General features: G+C 38.1%; 1 protein-coding gene across 24 annotated transcripts in view; it reads left to right on the top strand.

Annotated features, from left to right (window-relative positions):
* Positions 1-7,091: 7,091 nt before the first annotated feature.
* col13a1 (collagen, type XIII, alpha 1) overlaps positions 7,092-21,119 on the top strand; it is a gene marked incomplete at its 5' end in the record, with an annotated part of 104,693 nt that continues 90,665 nt past the window's right edge. For 16 of the 24 annotated variants that reach the window (XM_081351144.1, XM_081351145.1, XM_081351130.1 and 13 more), the window contains 2 exons: positions 7,167-7,758; positions 12,668-12,737. In XM_081351144.1, coding sequence (XP_081207270.1) covers positions 7,474-7,758; positions 12,668-12,737 — 355 coding nt within the window. Of the gene's footprint in view, positions 7,759-12,667; positions 12,746-21,119 lie in introns of all 24 variants that reach the window. The other 8 variants (XM_081351140.1, XM_081351128.1, XM_081351132.1 and 5 more) reach the window with 3 other exon arrangements.

The following is a 21,119-nucleotide window of genomic DNA, read 5'->3' on the forward strand; positions in this document are numbered from 1 at the left end:
AGATGATATTTATGAGTATATTAAATGCTTAGTTTTATGATCACAGCTCTATAGTTTTAATTCTGGTGTGGAACTGCAGCAATACATTGATGATAGTATCATATTTGATCTTTTTTAACATGATAGTGTTCATTTTGAAATATTACTAACAATACAAAATGCATTCTTACGTTTGCATTATAAAGATTAGTAAAGGTGGAAAATTGTAGGGTGTTTACATGTGGCAATGTACAAAAAACGAACAGACGACAACATGGTTGCTTCTCACTTTCAAAAAATCACTTTTTTCCCCCATGGAGATAATAATGGTATCGTTTTCAAAAACGTGCACTTTGAAACCCGCTTACAAAAGCGTGTCGTGTAAACGAACTAACAAAAGACAAAAAGTTGAAAAGTTTTTAGTTGAAAACGGTGTAGTGAAAATGGCCCCTCAGAATTATAATAAAAGGCCTTTTACTTGCTAAAAAAGTATAAACCATAATCAGATGACAGAAGGCATGTAGAAGATTGTGTATAACACGTTTTGATCATGTTGATAAGTTAGAGGCCTTGGAAATTTGCTAATTCACATATGATTCATAGGCTTTATAGTGTTAAAGATAGACCTACAGTAAATCGACCCAATGGTACAATTGCAATACAGTGAGAAAACCAGAATGAATATATCTAGCAATGACTTGAGGTGGAGCACCAGCAAAGATGAAGAAAGATGAACAGGTTCATTTAAATGGTCTTTAAAGTCACACACTACAATAATATAATAATAGGATCTGATTGAAAATGCATATGGCTATTAAAGTGCTTCAAATGAAAAGGAAGCAGTGAATGATGTTTTTCCACTCGCAGTCTTTTTCTTACAGTTGTTTCCAACATGATAGATGTGCCAATGAGCATTTAGTCAAAACCTCCAGATGAGTTTTAAGTCCACCTATTAGTTATGCTGTCATCTCTCTCTTCTGTTTTGCACAAAAGAAGTTGGCAAATGTTCAGAGCACACTCATTTGTACAGTAGATTAAGAGCAGACTGTATTAGGAATCATTAGGTCAGCTTGTGCCACAGGCAGACAGGTGCATACATATAGTGAGAATAAAATGAACAAAATCCTCTCTCTCCGGCTTACCCTTAAAAGAAAAAAAAGACGAAATTACCTGACCATAAGTGCTCTACAGCCTGTAATTTATTTGATGTGGATGTCAGCAATACTTTAATATCCAAAAAGAAAAGAAGTTTGAGGGTGGAGCCGGAGCCTAATTATAGAAGTGTGAGAGAGCCATACAGACTAGAAGGGGCCTGAGGCTTGAGCTAACCACTGTAACCCAGGACCAGCCATCCTTTGCACCTCATGTCACTTAAAAAAGAGGGCAGCTCTGCGTTTTGGCCACTCTTCATTGCCGAGAGGCAAGAGGGAAATGAAACGAAAGAGGCGGGCAGAAAAGCTTGCTCTCATTAACATCTGCACAGGGATTAGGACACTCTTTTAACACGTGCAACCCATAACAGTCCCAACATGTAATAATACAGAGCTGGAAGTCGAGGTAGTAATTTTGATATTTAAGAGCCGCAGCTGTTTGATAGGCTGGTTAGCAGTCATGTGAAAACGCAGAGCAAGGAAGATCAACATGTTTTGCATGATGGTTACTCAGCATCACGAGAAGTTCAAAGGAGTCACAAGGAATTTGATTTTCCTTTATCTTTGATAAATATCCGTAGAATTAAAATGAATGGTGCCTATAGGAGGTGTCAAGCTTCTGAAATGACGGGGAAAAAACACTGTAAAAGTACCACAACGTGATCCAATATGTGAGGACAGCCGAAAAAGGGACTTTTTCACACAAAGGGACTGACACTCACATTAGCAAAATTTCGCAGGTTCATTGTATCTTGTCAATAGTGTATATGAAGATCACACAGAAGTCACTTTCAAATCAAGTGACTTTCTGTTGGTCAACTCAACAAATCTGCGTGACCAACTTTAACCCATTGCAAAATCTGCGTGTATGGGGAAATATTTCTCCCTCACATGAACTTTCCAAATTGTGTGGATTTCTATTGAAATGACTGGATTTTACCTGTGAAAATTTCCTCACTAATTTTAACCTCCCCTTTAAAGGCACAACATCAAAAAGGGAGAGAGTGAAAAATGGCCATCAAAAGATTTCACTAACATTATATATATATATTAGGAATAAAGCATAACTGAAGACTTATTTTTTCCTTGTAAATATATAGCATCAGAGTCATACAGAATATGATTTTTTTAAATATTAAAAAATATGTTAGTTGACCTGAACAACTAATTTTTTAAGGTCGACCATCTGGGCCATTATTTGTGTTTACAAAGAGCTATTCTTAACAGCGTAATATGCGATTACATTTTAATAAGATATCATCAAATGCATATGTGGTTAGTGAGTCACTGGCCTGAATTTGGAGGCACAAAACCTTTGAGAATCACTTCCCATAATATTTATCCTTCAGCACCACACTCTAAAAGATCTCCAGACCACATGATAAATGCACCACAGATCTGATTTCTCAATCATCACCGGGGTGCTCTTGAAGCAGGCTGTTTAGTATTAAAGGGTTAGTTCACCCAAATATTCTGTCAGTAATTACTCACCCTCATGTTGTTCCAACCCCCTAAGACTTTTGTTCATCTTCGGAACACAAATTAAGATATTTTTGATTAAATCTGAGAGCTGTCTCACTCCTCCATAGGCTTCTAAGTTATTGAAACTTGCCGGCCCAGAAAGATAGTAAAGACAGTGACAAAGACAAAGCGACAAGAATACTTTTTGTGCGCAAAACCCCCCCAAAATAACAACTTTCACACACACATCACACACATGACCAGCGTCGGCCAATAGTGAGCCTGCGTTCTGACGTACAACCCAGAAGCGCTGCGCTGTTACACTACGTGAACTCACTCAGAGGCCCACACAGAAGAAAATGAATAGTTGAATAAAGTCGTTATTTTTGTCGTTTTTTTGCACACAAAAAGTATTTTTGTCACTTGATAAACTTAAGTGTAGTCACTTGGTCTATTTTAAACATTGTCTTTACTAATTTTCTGGGCAGGCAAGTTTCAATTACAGAGAAGCCTACGGAGGAGTGAGACAGCTCTCAGATTATATCTAACATCAAAAATATCTTAATTTGTGTTCCGAAGATGAACGAAAGTCTTACAGGGTTGGAATGACATGAGGGTGAGTAATTACTGACAGAATTTTTGGGTGAACTAACCCTTTAAGTATTAGTTTAGCAGGCAAACCTGTCTTTAGAAACCTAAATATTTTATACCATTCAAACGTAAACATGACCTGTTCTATCTATCACAAGAAGGATGGAGAAAAATATTAATGAAACAATATTTCTGTCTCCTTCAAAAATGTGATATCGCAACAAATAATTATAGTATGAGAAATCTGGAAAACACATGTCTCCCTTTAGATGGACGTACTTAAGCTACACTTCTTGTATACGGTAATACAGTATAAACACAATAAAATGTTCACTCAACAGATCATTACTGCTGGGAAACGTGCTGTACTCTCAGAATAGAGTAATAGCTTAAATACTGTCACTATAAAAAAAAAAAAAACAAGAAAAGTAAAAAAAAAAATTTTCTAACAGCGTTGGCCTAGATTAGAATATTACAGCAGTTTGGAACTTTGGCAGCTTCAGGAGAGACTTGATTGGACTAGATTGAAGGTTATAAGCCTTGTGTAGTTAAGCTAGGACAGTATGACGAGAGATTTAAAATGATGTTGGTCTTTCTATGTGCCATCTTATGTGTTCAGACTGGCTGCTATAGGCAATTGCTTGGGTGTTCAAGGTGGTTGCTCTAGTGTTGCTAGGTAATTGATAGGGCATTGCTAGGTTGTCAGGGTGTTCTGATTGGTTGCTAGGGCGTTGTTAGGTGTGAGATAGATAAGTTTGAATACTTTGGGATGGGGACTGACATTGAAAACAGAATTTTGTTTCATTTATTTCATATTATTGAAGAAATGATGCAGAGCTGAGCTGAATGCAAGACAATAAAATATTCCTCTTTACAGTGCAAGAGAAATTATGGATCATAAATGAAACAGCTGAAGAAAGGTTTCGTTGTAATACATTGCATCATCCTCAGAAGTACTTTTGCAGCTTTCACAGAAAATAAAGTCCTATCCAGACGGTGAGGAAAACAAAAGGGATGCTGCATCCATGCACAAATATCCAAACCTCCCAATCTGTTAAGCAAAGATTCATAGATAGATAGACAGAAAGAGACAGGGAGACAGACAGTTAGATAGACAGACAGATAGATAGACAGACAGACAGACAGACAGACAGACAGACTGTAGATTGAATACTGTATGGTATATACTGTAGAAGATGGATGGATGGATGGATGGATGGATAGTCGGGCCAAAGTGATCATGCTTAAAGTCATCTAAATTTAGAGCAAGAACACACTGAATCTTTAAAGATCTTTCACTGTCAGTGCCCATTCAAGGACATTGAACTCACTGCATGATTACTAAGTAGTTGACCAGAAAATTGTCATGTTCAAATTGTGTCCAGATGCCCTTGCATTATGGTGAACCAGATGAAATGGCACTGCTTTGAGAATGTGCTGGGATGAACTTGAGAGAGAGAGAGAGAGAGAGAGAGAGAGAGAGAGAGAGAGAGAGAGAGAGAGAGAACAAAAATGAATAGATGGGGCTTTTCCTCATGCACTTATACTCTCTGCAATATTGAGAATTTAACCTGTCTGTTGAAAAGACATTTTCTAAGTTTCCACAATCTGTCAAAAAAGTATCTGACAGTTTGTGTTCACATTTAGTATTGCTTCAAAATTCAGCAGGGTATGTATAATTGTGCAATGCATTGCACAACAATATTAGATCATTTTGAACAGGCAGTCTATCTCATCCATGTCCAGATTAATTTTTCATTCCTAAAATCAACTGGCAATTACATTCGGTTGATACGGCTCCTTGGACACCCTTCATTTCACGTGTAATGAACCTCTGTGGGGCCATCAGAGCCTCAGATGTGGTTGATAGTGGAAGGACATCTCTTGGTTTGACTAAAATCACAGCTGCACAATGTGGGCCAGGAAATTCTCTATTAGCTTTTTAAAGCTTTCTGTGGGCCTGTGGAAAACACACTATAATCTAATCTGCCCGTGTGGTTTTGTAAATGTAATTAAAGCAGCCACTGCATGAGGTCGGCGATCTTGATTCTGGAGGTCCAAAGCTCATCTGCTCAGCTAACCACAGGCCCAGTTGCTACAGACAGCAAAACAGCAAACAAATGAAGTAGTAATTATGACTGGCATGACCTTTAATTTACAGATTAATGAAAATCTATTAAAAGAGGTATTTTGAAACCAATGTAAAAGCCTCTACGCATAAATATATGGCTGGCAAAAAAACACAAACACACTCTGAGCTGCCAGTTTGACAGAAAGGCAACGCTCACATCCTTGCGCTCAGGAGCAGAATTAGATATCATTCATACACTCTATCAGCCCTTAGTGCTGAGCCAAACAGTCCCCTGACAGCCAACTCACATGTGTTTTGTGGACAGAGGACAATTCTTCTTTTGTCCTCATGCATGGACTGCCTTGCTCTGGCTCTTGTTTTAGAAAGCACTATTTTGTGTCTTCTTTCTTGTTTAGCCTAGAAACATTCCTCTTTAGAGATATTTGGTGATAAAAATGCAAGTTTGCTTTGTCCTTTAGCTGCAGACTTTGATTAGGTGGGAGTCGTGGGATGGTTTGTTGTTTGTTTTTCAAATGAAGAGTCCTGCCAACTCACTCCAACTCACTCAACACAGATTGCGATGAAAGGAGAGCCTAATCAAAGAGTTAGTGGTGGAGGTGGTAAAGATTGACAAGGGGGAGGCTAGTTTTTTTTTTTACCTCTTGCTGATAAAGTGTTCTCAAACAGATCAACCAGATTCATTAGGAATTTACAGCCACCTGTCAAGAAGATACAAATTGCTAGAGGAATGTTTTGAAAGGAGGGACTCTTATATTGACATAAACACAAACTCATGAATCTCAGGTCAAAGCAATGATCTATGGCATTTCATTTTACTGTTGTGACGGTCTGACACCATATGCTGTGCTAGGCTTATCATTTTAACATTTGTGTTGGCAATAAACTGGCAGCTTATAGTTACACTATCTAATTCATATTGTGGTGCACTGGTTAAAGAGCTGGATTGGTTACCAAAAGGTTGCAGGTTTGAGACTCATAAAGTCAATGAACCATCACTGCAGTGTAACCCCAGGTTGTTCCAAAGCAATTGTCCCTGTAATAAGTGTACGGTAAGTCATTTTGGATAAGCGGATGTCTGCTAAAATGACTACTTACTTGTTTCCAAGGCATTCATTAAAAGGAGGGACGGGAAATCAGGCATAACTGTTAGCAGTGTTAACCTACTTTGTTCTTTGGCTACAAAAGAAACCTTTAGTTCCAAATAAACAGACAATTTTAGATTGTTGATTGACTGATCTCTTAAAGCGATAGTTCACCCAAAAATGATGCCATCATTTACTCTCAAGTTTTTCCAAAAATTAAAAAGGATATTTTGAAGAATATGGGTAACCAAACAGTTGATGGGCCCCACTGACTTAAATAGTATTTTTTTCCCATATTATGGAAGTCAATGGTCCCATCAACTGTCTGGTTACCAACATTCTTCAAAATATCTTCTTTTCAGTATAAGAAAGAAACTCATATAGGTTTGGAACAACTTGGTTGAGTTAATGACAGAATTTCCATTTTTGATGAGCTATCCCTTTTTTTTTTTTTTTTTTTTTTAAAAAGAAAGATTAGATCCACATTGATTTTAAAGCTATATAGCCTTTAACTGTGTCATCAACTGAAAAAGTTTATATTAGTTTAGATATTTACAAGTTAGAGCTATAACAGAGCAACATCTGAGAAATAGATTGCGTGGTTATCATGTCCACTTATACGTGTTGATTCTGTGAGTTCACCTAAAAATATCGTATATCGAGATCAGGATCAAAGCCGGGGTCAGCTCCTCCGTGAATCCCGCCCTACCGTTTAGCCTAAATAAACCGAAAGGAGGGGCTTGTCCGCGACAGAGAAGCGAAGGGTCCCGTGGTGAGCGCTGCAGAGCCGTGTAGTGTGTGTGTGTTTGTGTGTGTGTCAGGTTTCATTCTGAGAGAGACTCAGGCGCGCAGCAGTCAGAGAAACCCGTCAAATGGCACGAGCGAAGCAGTCGGACTCCCACTAGAGCCGGACCTCACTGAACCAATATCTCCATGCACTTCAATGAGCAGCATGCCTCTGTTGAGGTCGTTTTGAAGATTGATATTTTCACGTGAAAAACGGTTCAATTACCTGGAAGGAAAACTTTAATCAGTTTATTTGAACACGAACCTGCTCAGCCTGATAAAGTTGTTGGATAAATATTAAAATTGACTATATAAGCTACGTCTCACAGACATGGAGGACATGAAATCGCTAGTATCACCTCAGTCCAGTCAGGAGAGGACCTGCGTTCAGCATCCCTTCCAAAAGCGCATTTTGACGAACTGGAAGGACGTGTGCGCTATCTGCGTGTGTTTGATCTCGTTTGGAGTTTGTGTGTTGCTTTACCTGAGGACGTCGGATCTGCAGTCCAGGGTGCTCAGTTTGGAAAAGGACCGAGATCCCCGTATCTCAAGTTGGATCTCTCTGGAACAGGTGGAGCCCGTCCTGTGGAGTCGACTGGATCAGATATTAGAGGAGGTGAGCGTATCTTTTATTCTTCAGATAACCTATTATTCTGCGGTTTTAATAATATCTAGTAATATTTTATACAAGTTATTTACATGAGTCATGGGTGGGTGCGAGGTCAGTGAAAGATAAAATACTCATGTTTTCCCACCTTGTGTTGTGTCTTAACGAGAGGTAGAAGTGCGTTACTCAAAAAGTTTGAGTAGAGAGACTTTGTGATTGAAGATGAGGAATATATGTCTGGAATTCAGGTGTGTTAAAATATGAATGTAAAGAAACTGACGAGCTAAGCTCTCAGTCTCCTCGCCCTCGTCTAAGTTTGTTTATTGGTCCTCGTTGTTTACGCACTTTCACTGAGCACTTTCAGTGAGCACTTTCGAGCTCATGCACAAAAGCGCATGCACATGGATCAGAATAATTATTTTCTGTGCCGTTTTCTTGGGCTTTTGTTTATTTTTGACGAACAAATAGTAAATAAAAAGTTCTTAATACAAAAAATAATTAGGACTACTACTAATTTCTAAAACTAACTCTTTACTGACTAAAAATAAACTAACTAGGCTACTAGATAATATGAATTAGCTTATTAGTTGATTATAATATTTCAACCAATTAATGTCATTCAATGTCTCACATCATGAGTAGGAAATAATTAAATCCTGATTATTAAATTACATTTGTTAGGTGCTGTAGCTTTCCAGATGCCAGATCAGACTCTTTTACATGGCTCAAATTTTTCACATCCTATTTAGCATTGCTGTAGAACAAGTGTCTATAAATAACACAATAATACAGCCAAAATTTCCTTCTGCCATTTTGACACATCCATTAGTATAGCTGTCTTAATAAAAGAACACTGATCTGATCCGGTAGCTGCACCTGTATTTTTCACATCTGAGCCAATCTGTTCAATGATAAGCAAATCTGCTACTGTAAGCAGCAAACTATTATTTGCTGCATGCAAAACCTGCTGAACACATTGTGTCACCATACGACCACCTGTTTTACATCAACAATCAAGCAGTTAGTGCTCTCACCAGCTTCAGCACTGGCTGAGCGCACGTCGTGTGTAAGGATTGAGCCTGAAGTGTTGAGGTGGAGGAAAGTGAGTTATAGCATATACATATATATAATATATATATTCAGTGCATTGCCTGCGGCCGTGGTCCCTTCACACTGGCCTCTGGTGGATCATCACATAGCTGCATGTAAAATATTTGCAGTGTTAAAAGGATCTTGGGTAGAATTTTGCTCGGGGAAAGGCTACCATCTCACTATCTGTGGTTCATAAAATAATAGAGTCTGCAGAGAATGATGCAGGTGAATATTAAGTGTGTTTAAAAGACTAAGCAGACTGTAGAGACAGCCAAGTGTGAGTCAATCTGAGGTTGAGTTTGAGTCCAGTTGAGTCATTTACAGATGAATCTCACTGAAATCTTTCAAGAACATGTCAAAGAAAGAATGTTTTTCTTTTTCTTTTGCATTATGACATGACAATTAAGCATATTTAGCTTTTTTTAATCTGCGTAATGCAAAAAACTGATAAAGAATGATAGTATTATTGTAATAAGAATCTTAATGAGAATTATCCTTCAGCATAATTTCAAAAAGTAAAATTCCCAGATGCATTACAGTATAGAGTTTTGCTGGATAATGTACTTAATTGTAATGAAAAATAGGCTTATGAATAGGCTATAATAATTTAGTTTTGTTTAATACTTATGGGCCTTTGAAAGCATCCGAAGTTTGTTTATCTCAAGGGTGTTTTTATCAAGGGCATATGCTTCTCATAGAGATATTTACTATACTGACATTTCAGCATCACCATAAATTGCATCTATAAGTCTCCATTAAAGGTGAGAAACATATACATTGGAAGTGCCTGTTGAAGTTTAGAAAGGTGCTGATTTCACAATTTATAACAGAATGTGCCAGAATGTCCTTTAGGGGTTTAATCAAGATCTGGCCAGTGGGAAAGTAGCGAAATGAGAGGGAAAGAGAATAAAAGAAATGGAAAGAGAGATAGAGTTAGGCCTCTGGGCACAAAGTTTGTGGGTCTTAGTTGTAATCAGACATTGGAATTGTAAAACGTTTTGTCATCCTTTCAAAATAGATTGTTAAAACCAGATCAAATACTGGGCATCGAGTTACCATTAAAGCTGGGAGGCAGAGAATGTCCCCTCCCTCCTAACTCATCCCTGCAAGCACTGGGGCATCAGCTGTCTCGTGTCATTACTGCAACCTTAACATTTACATCACGTCATCTTAAAGTCCCCATTAAATAAAAATCGAAGTTTTATGCTTTTAGTATGAATATATTCGAAAATATAAGCATTCAAAGCTTAGTCTCTCACTTCCGCCAATATGGATCAGTGATTTTGATTACATCACTTTGCACTTCAGCTTCTCATCAGATTTTCTGTCCAATCAAATGCTCTAGAATCTAAAGCGTCCCGCCCCCTGCATTATAAATAGACACTAAAGCTGCAGCTAAAATCGGTCACTTGTTCACACATTTACTATTTTCTACATGGTGAATGGCACATAGTGCACTAGGGGATAGGGAATGATTCAGACAGTGTAAATATGCTTTCCATTGAGGCGAATGAAGTCTGGTTTCACGTTAGTATCACGCAAACCGCCGCAACACACACACACACACACACACACACACACACACACACACACACACACACACACACACACACACACACACACACACACACACACACACACACACACACACACACACACACACACACACACACACACACACACACACACACACACACACACACACACAAGAGTCTGGTTTACCGAGCTCAACGGCCCCGGGCCAAGCTGTGATATAAACCAAACGCTATTGGCTATTTAAAAAAAGGGGAGGAGCTGTTCACTATGTCCCGCCCTGTCTTCCTCTTTCAGTGGATATGACGTCAACACATTGAATAATGCTGCGCATTTCAAGGCACTTCAGTGAGCCTTTAAAGTCAGCAAGAAAACTTTGCAAACCATGTTACTTCCAGAATTTGATGCATGAAGTCAAATGGTATTTAATGCGAAAAAATGTAGGACAGGACACAATTTTTACAATTGGTAAATGACTGGATTGTGAAAAGGGGGTGTTGCATTCCAAAAAGTTGTTGAAAAACATTAGGCTATTCATGACATCAAAGTGGTTTCAGAGGTGAGCAAGTTGTTACTTTTTGATGAAAGATTGCAAAACCTCTCCCAAAAAAATCTCTTTGGAATAACATGCACTGATGAATCATGTGCACAATAAGTCCAGAGAGATGGGTATTAAGAAAGTAAATGGGGTCATTGTTGATTTCATGTTGACTTAAAGAACACCTTTTTGAACAAAAAGGAACACACCCTAGCAGAATTAAATGCATCAGAAACGTCATGTGCTTCAAAGTGAAAGCTAATAAGTCTCTATCTTTTGATCTTGTTCACTGTGCTTCCACTCAATGCAACTCTTCATGCTAACTTTTCATCACTGGTTATTGTTTTCTCAATGTCACGCTGCATTGCTGTTTATGAGAGCACTTAGCTGTAAGTGAAACAGGGTCTTGCAAGCACTTTCCAATGGTTTGATGTAAAAACATATTTTTTAAAAGAAACCTTTTATGTGGACATAACCTGGGAATGCGGCACTGGAAAATCACGAGTTAAAGCTCTGGGAAACTGTTGCGTGTGCATTATCCCTGGACATTGCTCCTGTGGAAAAGCCGTTTACGCACAGCACATGGGTCCTTCCTAACTGTAGTGCATTTTCCACGGCTTTCGTGCTTGCAGAACAAATGTCTGTTGGTTAACCCAGCTGTCACATGTACTGTATATTTTCATCTTAACATTCTTCAGGTTTTCCTTTTCTTCTTAACCTCCATTAGTTTATTTTCTGTTTTAGAATATCTGTGGTGCTGCCGAGTTCAGTAGTGTGGAAAAACACTAGTAGTGTCTGAGAGCGGTCTGTGTAAAGACTTCTCCAGCTGGGAAGAGGCTTTGCCAGTATCAACCAAATAAAGCCCTGGAACGATCGTGGATAATATAAACTGGGGCAAGAAAAATGTCCAATAGCGGCCCCAGAATTATTTAGCTTGAGTGTTTCAATGTTAGATGGGGATGGCGTGACCTATAGTACCACATTGTAGACGTTTGACAAGCTTTACAATTCGGTCTTAAATGTAGCCGGTCAGTGATTGTTCTACCATGCAGAAAGTGGGTTTGTCTATTTTAGCTGGGGTTTTGTAAGTTTAGGATAAAAATGGAATAGTAGCTCTGTTTAATGTTACTCATTGTTCTCTAAATCCTGTTTATTTATAGTTAATCGTTCACTTTGATACATTTACTACAATACACTGGGGTGTCCGTCTAATATGTATGAATTGATTGGTTCCAAACGGTGACCTATGGACACATACATTCTTAATCAAATAACTAATAACACTGCAGCACCTGTCAATGTGACGCTTCCAATAGAGCAAACGGCTTCAGAAGATATGCAGAGAATATAGACATTGTGCCTCTGATGATGGTTAAAGTGACAAATTTATATGTTTAGCTTTTGAGGTCAATTCAAAAATATATTTTCAGAGCGTTTTCTTTTGAATTTGAATCTGATTCAAATGTCATGTAATATAGTTTTTTTTTTTTTTTCAAATGCAGCCTTGATGAGAATAAGAGACTTCTTGCAAAACCATTCAAAAATCTTACCGACCCCAAACTTTTGTATATTCTTGTTTAACTCTTGTTTAATGTTTGATTTTGTGGGAAATGTTTCCTTGAAAACTGAAGACTGAAAACAACAAGGGAGAGGAACAAACTAAAACCAACTAAACTAACTTTTGCATTATACCTTATGTATTACATGGTTTGTTTCTGCACAGCTGACTTCAATGTCCTGTCTGTTTATTTCCAGAAACTAGCTGCACGTCTACCGAAGATCCGGGCGGCTCGGGATGCACCTCACGGCTGCCTCTGTCCACCAGGTATGCCTGTTAACCCCATGTGTCCCTCCCTGATCACAACACACCTGGGACGCTGTGCTCTACCTGTTACTTAGTTCTGATATGCATTTGAATGTGTGTTGCGGTTAAGCATTTTGAGCTTCCCTTTTGCCTGCAGGTATAAAGATATTTTGTTGCTCCGGCATTAGATAGAGACATGATCCCTGTCGACTAGATCTCATTTCCCATGTAATGTAAATGAGTGAAAAGAGTCTCCTCTCCCCAACCCTTTGCTGTCCACTTGTGCCCTCGGACTGGCATTGCTATTGTGACAGGTGCAGCCATATTTTCATGTGCTGTTGGCAGTCATTGGCTTCACTTAGTGTTCGAGTGGTTCGTGATGCAAGCCGCAGTGTTGGGATGGCGTCATGTGGGCGTTCTTGAGCGCAGGGAACAGTCAGCAAGTTCACAGCGTACACTAATAAGTCACATCCATGTGTTTGACAGGACTAGCCTTGTTCAATATTCATAAAATTAGATGAGATATTTTTTCAGGATTCTTTGATAAGTAGAATGTTTAAAAGAACAGCATTTTTTTTAAATGAGAAATCTTTTGTAACAATATAAATGTTTTTACTGTCACTTTTGGTCAATGAAATGCATCCTTGCTGAATAAAAGTATTATTATTATAAAAATCTTACTTAACTCAAGTGAGATTGAAAACTGGAGTAATGGCTGCTGAAAAATCTGTTTTGCCATCACATTACATTTTAAATATATTAAGTATGTTAATTACTTAAACAATATTACTGTTTTTACTGTTTTGAATCAAATAAAAGCAGCTTGGTGAACATAAGAGACTTGTTTCAACAACTTAAAATATCTCAATTATCCTTTTAAAATGTATACGAGCACAAATTAAAATGGCCTACTTGTCCGTCACACTGTTTATAATAATGTGGCTTCTTAGCGGTTACATTTTTACTTGCTTCCCTAACGTGTGTGTGTGTGTGTGTGTGTGTGTGTGTGTGTGTGTGTGTGTGTGTGTGTGTGTGTGTGTGTGTGTGTGTGTGTGTGTGTGTGTGTGAATTTACACATCTCTGAGAACCAGGCCAGATGGTACAGACATCTCAGTGTTAATGAGGCTAGTCAGTACTAGTCATTGTTGTGTTAACTGAGTGGGAAGTGACTTCAGACAGCGCAGTGAAACCAGTTTAAGATGGACATGTCGTGGACAGGCACTCGTGAGCCAGGTGTGGAGACCGTTTAACAGCAGGCATCCCAGATGATGGTCGCGTTTGTTGTTGTTTGGTCTTTACTGCTGTGCCGTGGGAGAGTGTCTGATCTCGCAATACAGACTGCGCTTTTACTTCATTTCAACCATTTGATGAAAACCAGGCAAAAAATTTTTTTTGTTTAGCTGAAAGCTGAAGTGACTGTAGATATAGTGCAATGAAAGCACAGTTTGTACATTGTGCATGTGTTTTTTATAATGCATGTGTATAAATAATGTGTATGTAAAGAAGTGTCCACATATATGTGGTTCTCCATATCGCCAGCTGCCGCTTGTCAATCATTCCAGCATGCAGTGTTCAGATGACTTCCATTCCATTGTTTATTTTGAGTGCTCAGCAGTGGGCAATAGTCTGTGACTCCTTCATCAAGCGCACACAGTATGTGTATAGCATTGATGTAATGTTTGAGCTAGAAAAGAGGCATAATAACTTTTCTATTGGCAAAGGTATAATTGTTTCAGTTGTTTGCATAGTTAGCGCCTCCTCTTCCAAGTTCATAAAGAATGCTATGTGTTTGTCATGTGCAGTTCAACCCAGGGACAGTGTATTATTATTCTTGGCTCGGCGTGTTTAAGTGAAGATGATGTGTGGTGTGTCTATCTTTAAGACTTACCTGGTGGTTTTATTATTACTTCTCTGAACTGTGATTAGTCTGAGTCTGTACCTTTTGCAGCACTACTACAATCTCAAAACACCTCGCATATGGGCTTGGGGAATGTTTCAACACATCCAAATGAGTTTATTTTTTCTGGTTTTGCAAATCCCAGGGGGCTGCAGAGGTTAAATTCACTCAGCTCGTGTTTAAAAACCCATTTGGCCCATTCGCATTCACTCGGAAATCCTCCAATATTTGTTTTTATTAACAAAGTCAGAGTCAGTTCATACACACAACTGTTTACCCTCCTGCTCTGCACATTTCAGCACTGAAGCAGTAACAGTGCCCACGTTTCTTACTGTGAAGAGAAGTATTTACCTTCTCAGTGTCATCTTTACATTGCAGGAATGAACTAGCCTATGTGGATTATAGGGTTGCATAGTATTGGAAAAAATGGAAATTGTTATATTTTGTTTTTCTGTGATATACGAAGTTCTGTCATGAAACGTTCAGAACTAAATCTGCTTGCAATCACATCATTCTCAATAGGGCACAGCTGATCGGTTCCTGCTTTATCAGTAGCCAATGAGCTCACATGCTCAACCTTCAAATACTTGGTCAGCATTTGCTGTAGCAGCGAACTTTCAGAAACCCTCCACCCTTATTTAAGGTAATTTATGTATGCTATTGTACAGCAGCAGCATCTCTCACTTACTCACAGCATAATGTCGTGTATATTGGCAGTAGCAAGTCCTGTACTTTTGATTGCCAAGACCAAACATATCTACATTGTCATATCCATTACCATGCCAAACACTCCGGGTTGTCATGCCAGGAATATATTGCAATATGAAACATACAGGACTTTTGAATAGCTACAGTCAAGCCAAAAATTATTCAGCCACCAGATATAATTTTTTTACTAGTGGGTGCAGGACACTATAGTTCATTTATGTAAGTGAGGATAGCAAAATAAAGTCAACTGTGACATATTATACCTAAATATTCTTCATACAGTGACTACCAGTTAAATTTATAAAAATGATGTACCAAAAATTATTCAGACACTTTGACCTGACCATGTTTTGCTTTTATTTTTTGCTTTAATTGCTAATGCGACCTTTTTACACCACAGACTGAACAAAATTAAGCATTGCTTGGTAATTGGTTGACCTAAATTGCAGCTTGTGATGCAGTGTTGCAGCAGCTCCAGCCAAAGATATGTGCCAAGTTGTTCTGAAACAAACACAGGATCCCATTAACCCATATAGCATATAATATATCTGCATATAATTATCACAGCTTTTGCGATTAGAACATTTTATATCGCAATATAGATTTTATTTCTATATATAGTGCAGCCCTACTTATTAGAAAATGTGGCACTGTTTTAACCATGTACTTCACCTAAGCATGCCCATATTCATACTCGCATGAAACATTGCTTTAAGAATGAATGTTCTTAAGTTATATTTTCCATTTATTTTAAAGCTTGATATTTTGAACTTTTATGAGAATCATAGACATATGCCACCATGGCAGATTGTGTGACATCCTCATTCTTAAAAACATGAACAAATCCATGCAAGGTACAAGCAAATTTGATCCAGATAACTTTAAATACGGGTTCACTTGAAGTGAGGATAAACGTGACTTTTGCTGAACACAACATGCTTTGTGTGGTGATTTATTAGCTTCCAAGAGCATGAAACCATTTAAAGAGACATTTAGAAACCAAACACTCAAACAAACCAGTTGAAATTACCATAATACTTTAATAAATATTTAAATAGATTTCTATGTTTGATTTTGTTTACTTTTGTACAATAAACAGTTTTTTTTGTTTTTGTTGAGTCACCATTTTGTAAAACCGTTAAGAACTGCTGGTTTCTAAGAGTTATAAGTCTATTTTCAGTCTGCATGTTTCTTAGCTGTGCCCCTTTGAACAGATGTGTATATATAAACATCATTATTAAAAAATGACATCTGCGGCTTATCATAGATGTGTGACAGTTCTGTCAACAGTGACTGATGCATTGTCGCTATTTAGTCATCGGAGAAAACAAGAACGTAGTATGTATACATAAAGACAATGATTTATGGCTCTAAAAAATGTTTTGGAATGGTGTGTTTATCCGCCCTAGTATGGAAGAGTCACAATGACGTGAAAACCAAATGCACGCCGCTCAAGGTGTGAATGAACTGTGTAGACAATTGTGGCATGCTGATGGATATGATGCTCTTTGTTCTAGCAGAGATTTGTAAAAATGATGCCAGAGGCGCTTACTGCCAACAGCTTTGTCAGTGTACAGGAAAACTCCCATGTCAGTTAGATTGAATCCAGGCCCAAGCGTCCAGAACGCTCTTGAATCCACACATTGTTTTCCAAGAAGCTGAATGGCACTTTCTTGGATGTAGTTGTAGGAAACCGAGAAAAAGAAAGAGACTGCCGCCCTCTTGGCTTCTATGCATCACACACCCACAATGCTCTTATTTCTGAAAAACCAAAGACCCAATTCCCCAAAGGATTTAGTGTCTTTGTGACTGGATTCCGATCCGCAGGCCAGCATTGGTGGCATTAGTTGTGTCACCAGGGGTCGTAAGGGATTGAGTAAGAGTGCTATCTTTAAATGTGTGCATCACGGACACTGGTTTGACTGCTTGTCTGTTGGTCGTCAGTTGGATTGTTGTGGCTGTCATGAAGAGCGGGATGAGGGGTTTCATTGCATGCTGATCTGAGGGGATTAATCACGAGTACAACAGGAAGGGTGAGAGGCTTCTAAAGCCTCGAGCTTCTCTGCAGGAAGTGACATTTGACAGTTTACCTGGATGCAGTCCGAAGAGAAGCCACATCTAGTGTGTGTAATCAGAGACTGACTCCGGGAACTTTTATGTATGACATATTTGCCATATTTAACATCCTCATCATCCCTAAAAGTACAACACAGCAACACAGCCAAGAGGAAATGTCTATTGCTCATAGGTTAATTGAGTTCTCGGTTACACTTCAATTATGTATCATCTCAAATGTTTTCCTGAATATGACTCAATAGAAATAAAAATACACACATTAGGCAACTGTCAACAAACAGCAAGAGGAAATGCGATTGTAGCATAGCTCTGGGTGAATTTGATGAGAAATATTTGAGACTCTTGATTGCAGACTTTGCAGTTTGAGATGTTGTTGTGATCTCTTTTGAAATTCTCAAGTACACTTGTGAGAATACTGGGGTGTTTTCTCTTGAGAAACATCTGAGAAGTCAGACACTTCAGCAAAAGTCTCCATTTGCTCTACATTTAATCTCATTGCTGTCTAAGAGAATTAACTGAGATATTAGAGAGATATAATTTGAGGGAGAGACTGTTCACAGCTCATTGAGGTTTGTACAACCCAAAAACAAACCTAAACGGACTGGTTAAAATATTGCCATGTTTTAGTGCTGTAACTGGAATTGTTGTGATACCAAATTTCAGTCAGTATCTATGCCAGTAAAATTTCTCTGTACCATAACACAAACTACTGGAACTACTATTTTATTTAACTATTTGAAAATTGAAAAATAAATTAGTTAATTAATAATGTTAATAAAAATTCCAAGTAAATAACACGGCATATAGCATTCACTGTCAATCATTGACAATTTAGGATTGAATCATGCATTTAAATACAGAGGTCACTCCCAAAACTTTGCATTGTTGGTAGGATAATGGTACTTTTGTTGTATTTTAAATGGGTCACATACAGATAGCATACAAAGAGACACTGAAGCTGTCAATTACTTCAGTTCAGCACAAGCTACCTCTTGCAAAAACTCCCGAAAATTAATTTTGAGCTGCATTGAGTGGATTCTGGCTAACTTAAACACCTCAAATTGGTCATTGTGTTTGGCACTCAACAGAAATATCTGTGATTGGCTACACTGATCAATACTTCAAAAGCACCTTGTAAATAGACTCTTTTGACACTCTTTACAGACCACACACACAAATACACAAGTGTTTGAAAGCAGCCGCTCATCAGCGCGTACAGAATGTCTTCAAGACGACCGGAATTGCAGAAAAGCTTATATTTTCAATTTCAGTATCGAATTGGTTCTGAAGTAGCGGTACTTTTGTCAATGCCAGCTGTAACTCCTTATACACCAATTATGTATAGCAGGATTTTGGATCAATGAGATTTCACTGTGGACTGAGCTACCCAAAGAAATAGAAAATTCACAAAATGTCCTACAGCTCATTGGTTGTCCATCCTGGTACAAAAACTTTGGGATGACTTGTTGCTTTATTGTCACATTTGTTAGTATACAGTGTTATGTTATTATATTATGGCTGTTGGATATGGCACACATTGTCAGAGTGGTCAGAGCGTCTCCAGAGCTCCCACAGGGACAGGGTGCACACAGCACATGGCATTCTGGGCACTCAGAGAACGCCCAGTGCATTGCCTGATGACAGACCAGTGCAGACCCCCTGGACTGGATCAAAGAGCACTGCGGTGTGTTGGTTAGAGAGAGAGAGAGAAATACACAGAAAGATTAGCGGCGACCTTAAAGTAGCTACGTTTTGCATGCTCAGATTAACCCAGTGCATTAAAACCAGCTGATACTATGATTTGAACAGCACATGAGAAGAAGGAAAGGAATAACGTTGCAGCAGTTGCAGTTAAAAACACCTTAATGCTCTTGTAAACAAGTGGCTTCTTCTGATCCTCACAGCAGGGTCAGGTGAAAGGGTCGTGCTGCTGGTTATTTGAGGAGATCCAAGTTCACCTTGACATGTCTGCTGACAGGAAGAGGGGCTTTTGGATCTCGTTTCCTCACCCGTGATTACTTTACACTGCAGCTGCCAGAGAGTCATGACCGACACAGACTAGAGATCTTCAGATGGACAGAGGGAGTGTAAGGGAAGCAGAGAGGATGAGACTATGAGAGAAACAGGGTTGGCCAAAATTCTGATTTGAGACTTCATTTAACTCATATAACTGTGCTTACTAGGATACTCGACAAAACTGGCATTTTGGCATAATTTTGTGTGTTTTTGTCTGTTCAAGCACTGTCTGAAGCGCCTTTCTGTGCGCACGAGTCGTGTGTGTGTCACAGTCAGGAGATTGTTATCTTATCTTATCAAAATTGTCTTATCGCACTTGAATGGTTTAAAAGTATATGATTAAAAGCATGATCAAATATTGTAACTAGCCAAAGGATGATGGGAAAAAGCGGATGCTGCATTTATTGTGTTAAATATTTGTATATATAATATAAAATATATCTCTCTCTCTCTCTCTCTCTCTCTCTCTCTCTCTCTCTCTCTCTCTCTCTCTCTCTCTCTCTCTCTCTCTCTCTCTCTCTCTCTCTCTCTCTCTATATATATATAATATATTCTCTGTTTCTGGTCATTAAAAATATGGTCCCACTTTATATTAAGTGTCTTTAACTACTATGTACTAATATTTAAAATAATCATTTGATACAATATACTTGTAGTAAATACAAATTCAGTTAAATTCTAAATGATTCACAACCGGTGAGAAAGAAAGAGAGAGAAATGCTATCAGTCATGAGAGTGAGTAATGTGTCTGTTTTTCACATACCACATCTTGTGCTGGATATTTATTCCTGATGTTCTCACAGAAGATATTCGCATTGTATATTTGATTCTAATCAGTTTGAATCTTGGTCGTACACATATTTGTGGTATGAGGAATCTTCACTCGAAAACAAAGGAAAATGTATGATGAAAATTCAGTGGTTAAATATCTCAGCAAAAATATTCCATGTTATTCTGGGAATGTTGCTCAAATAAGTAGTTTTAGGAAATGCACGGTCGTTCCCCTGTGGTTTGCCAAAAACGAGCAGCATTATTTTAGTTTCTACAGATGCATGATAGTGAAATAAAGTGAAATTAAGTGTAATAGAAACCCAACTCCATTATGTCTATCATAAAAATACAGTTGGAATGTATGTGATAAAACAAAACCAATTTTACATAAAAGCTTGCTTGTCTGGAAATCTTGGAACATTATTTTAGTTATAACAATGTTATAGCCCTCAATTTAAAAATCCAGAGAGGAATGAAAATTGTTTCTTAGAACTGGGTTTACATAAAGGCTTAATTATATGCACATAGCTCAATGAGAAAATAAACCAAAAGTGCAAATAATTTACCAAATTTTCATCAGTCACTCTCTGCTTGTTTATCCTGATACATAAGGAATCCAAAGATAGACACTTCAAGACAAACAAACAACAACATACAGCGTGATTGTGTTTTACAAACAATTGTGTCACTGTGGGTTTGCTTGAATGAACTTTAAGCACAACATGTTGAAGTCTTTGCAGACATCATCACACCAGTCCGCTCTTTCATTCGTAGCAGCACGTAGTCTCTGGGGACCAAAAAAAAGGAATAATAATTAAGTTATTCAGGCATTAATGTCTCCATTTACTATAAATGAGAGTGCAAATGGTGCATATTTCGCTATAGGAAGATCTCTCACAAAATTTTTGAACAAGACAGAAATTCATGCAAGTTTT

The sequence above is a fragment of the Scardinius erythrophthalmus genome, assembly GCF_964197995.2.
Source record: "Scardinius erythrophthalmus genome assembly, chromosome: 21".
NCBI classification, from domain to species: domain Eukaryota; kingdom Metazoa; phylum Chordata; class Actinopteri; order Cypriniformes; family Leuciscidae; genus Scardinius; species Scardinius erythrophthalmus.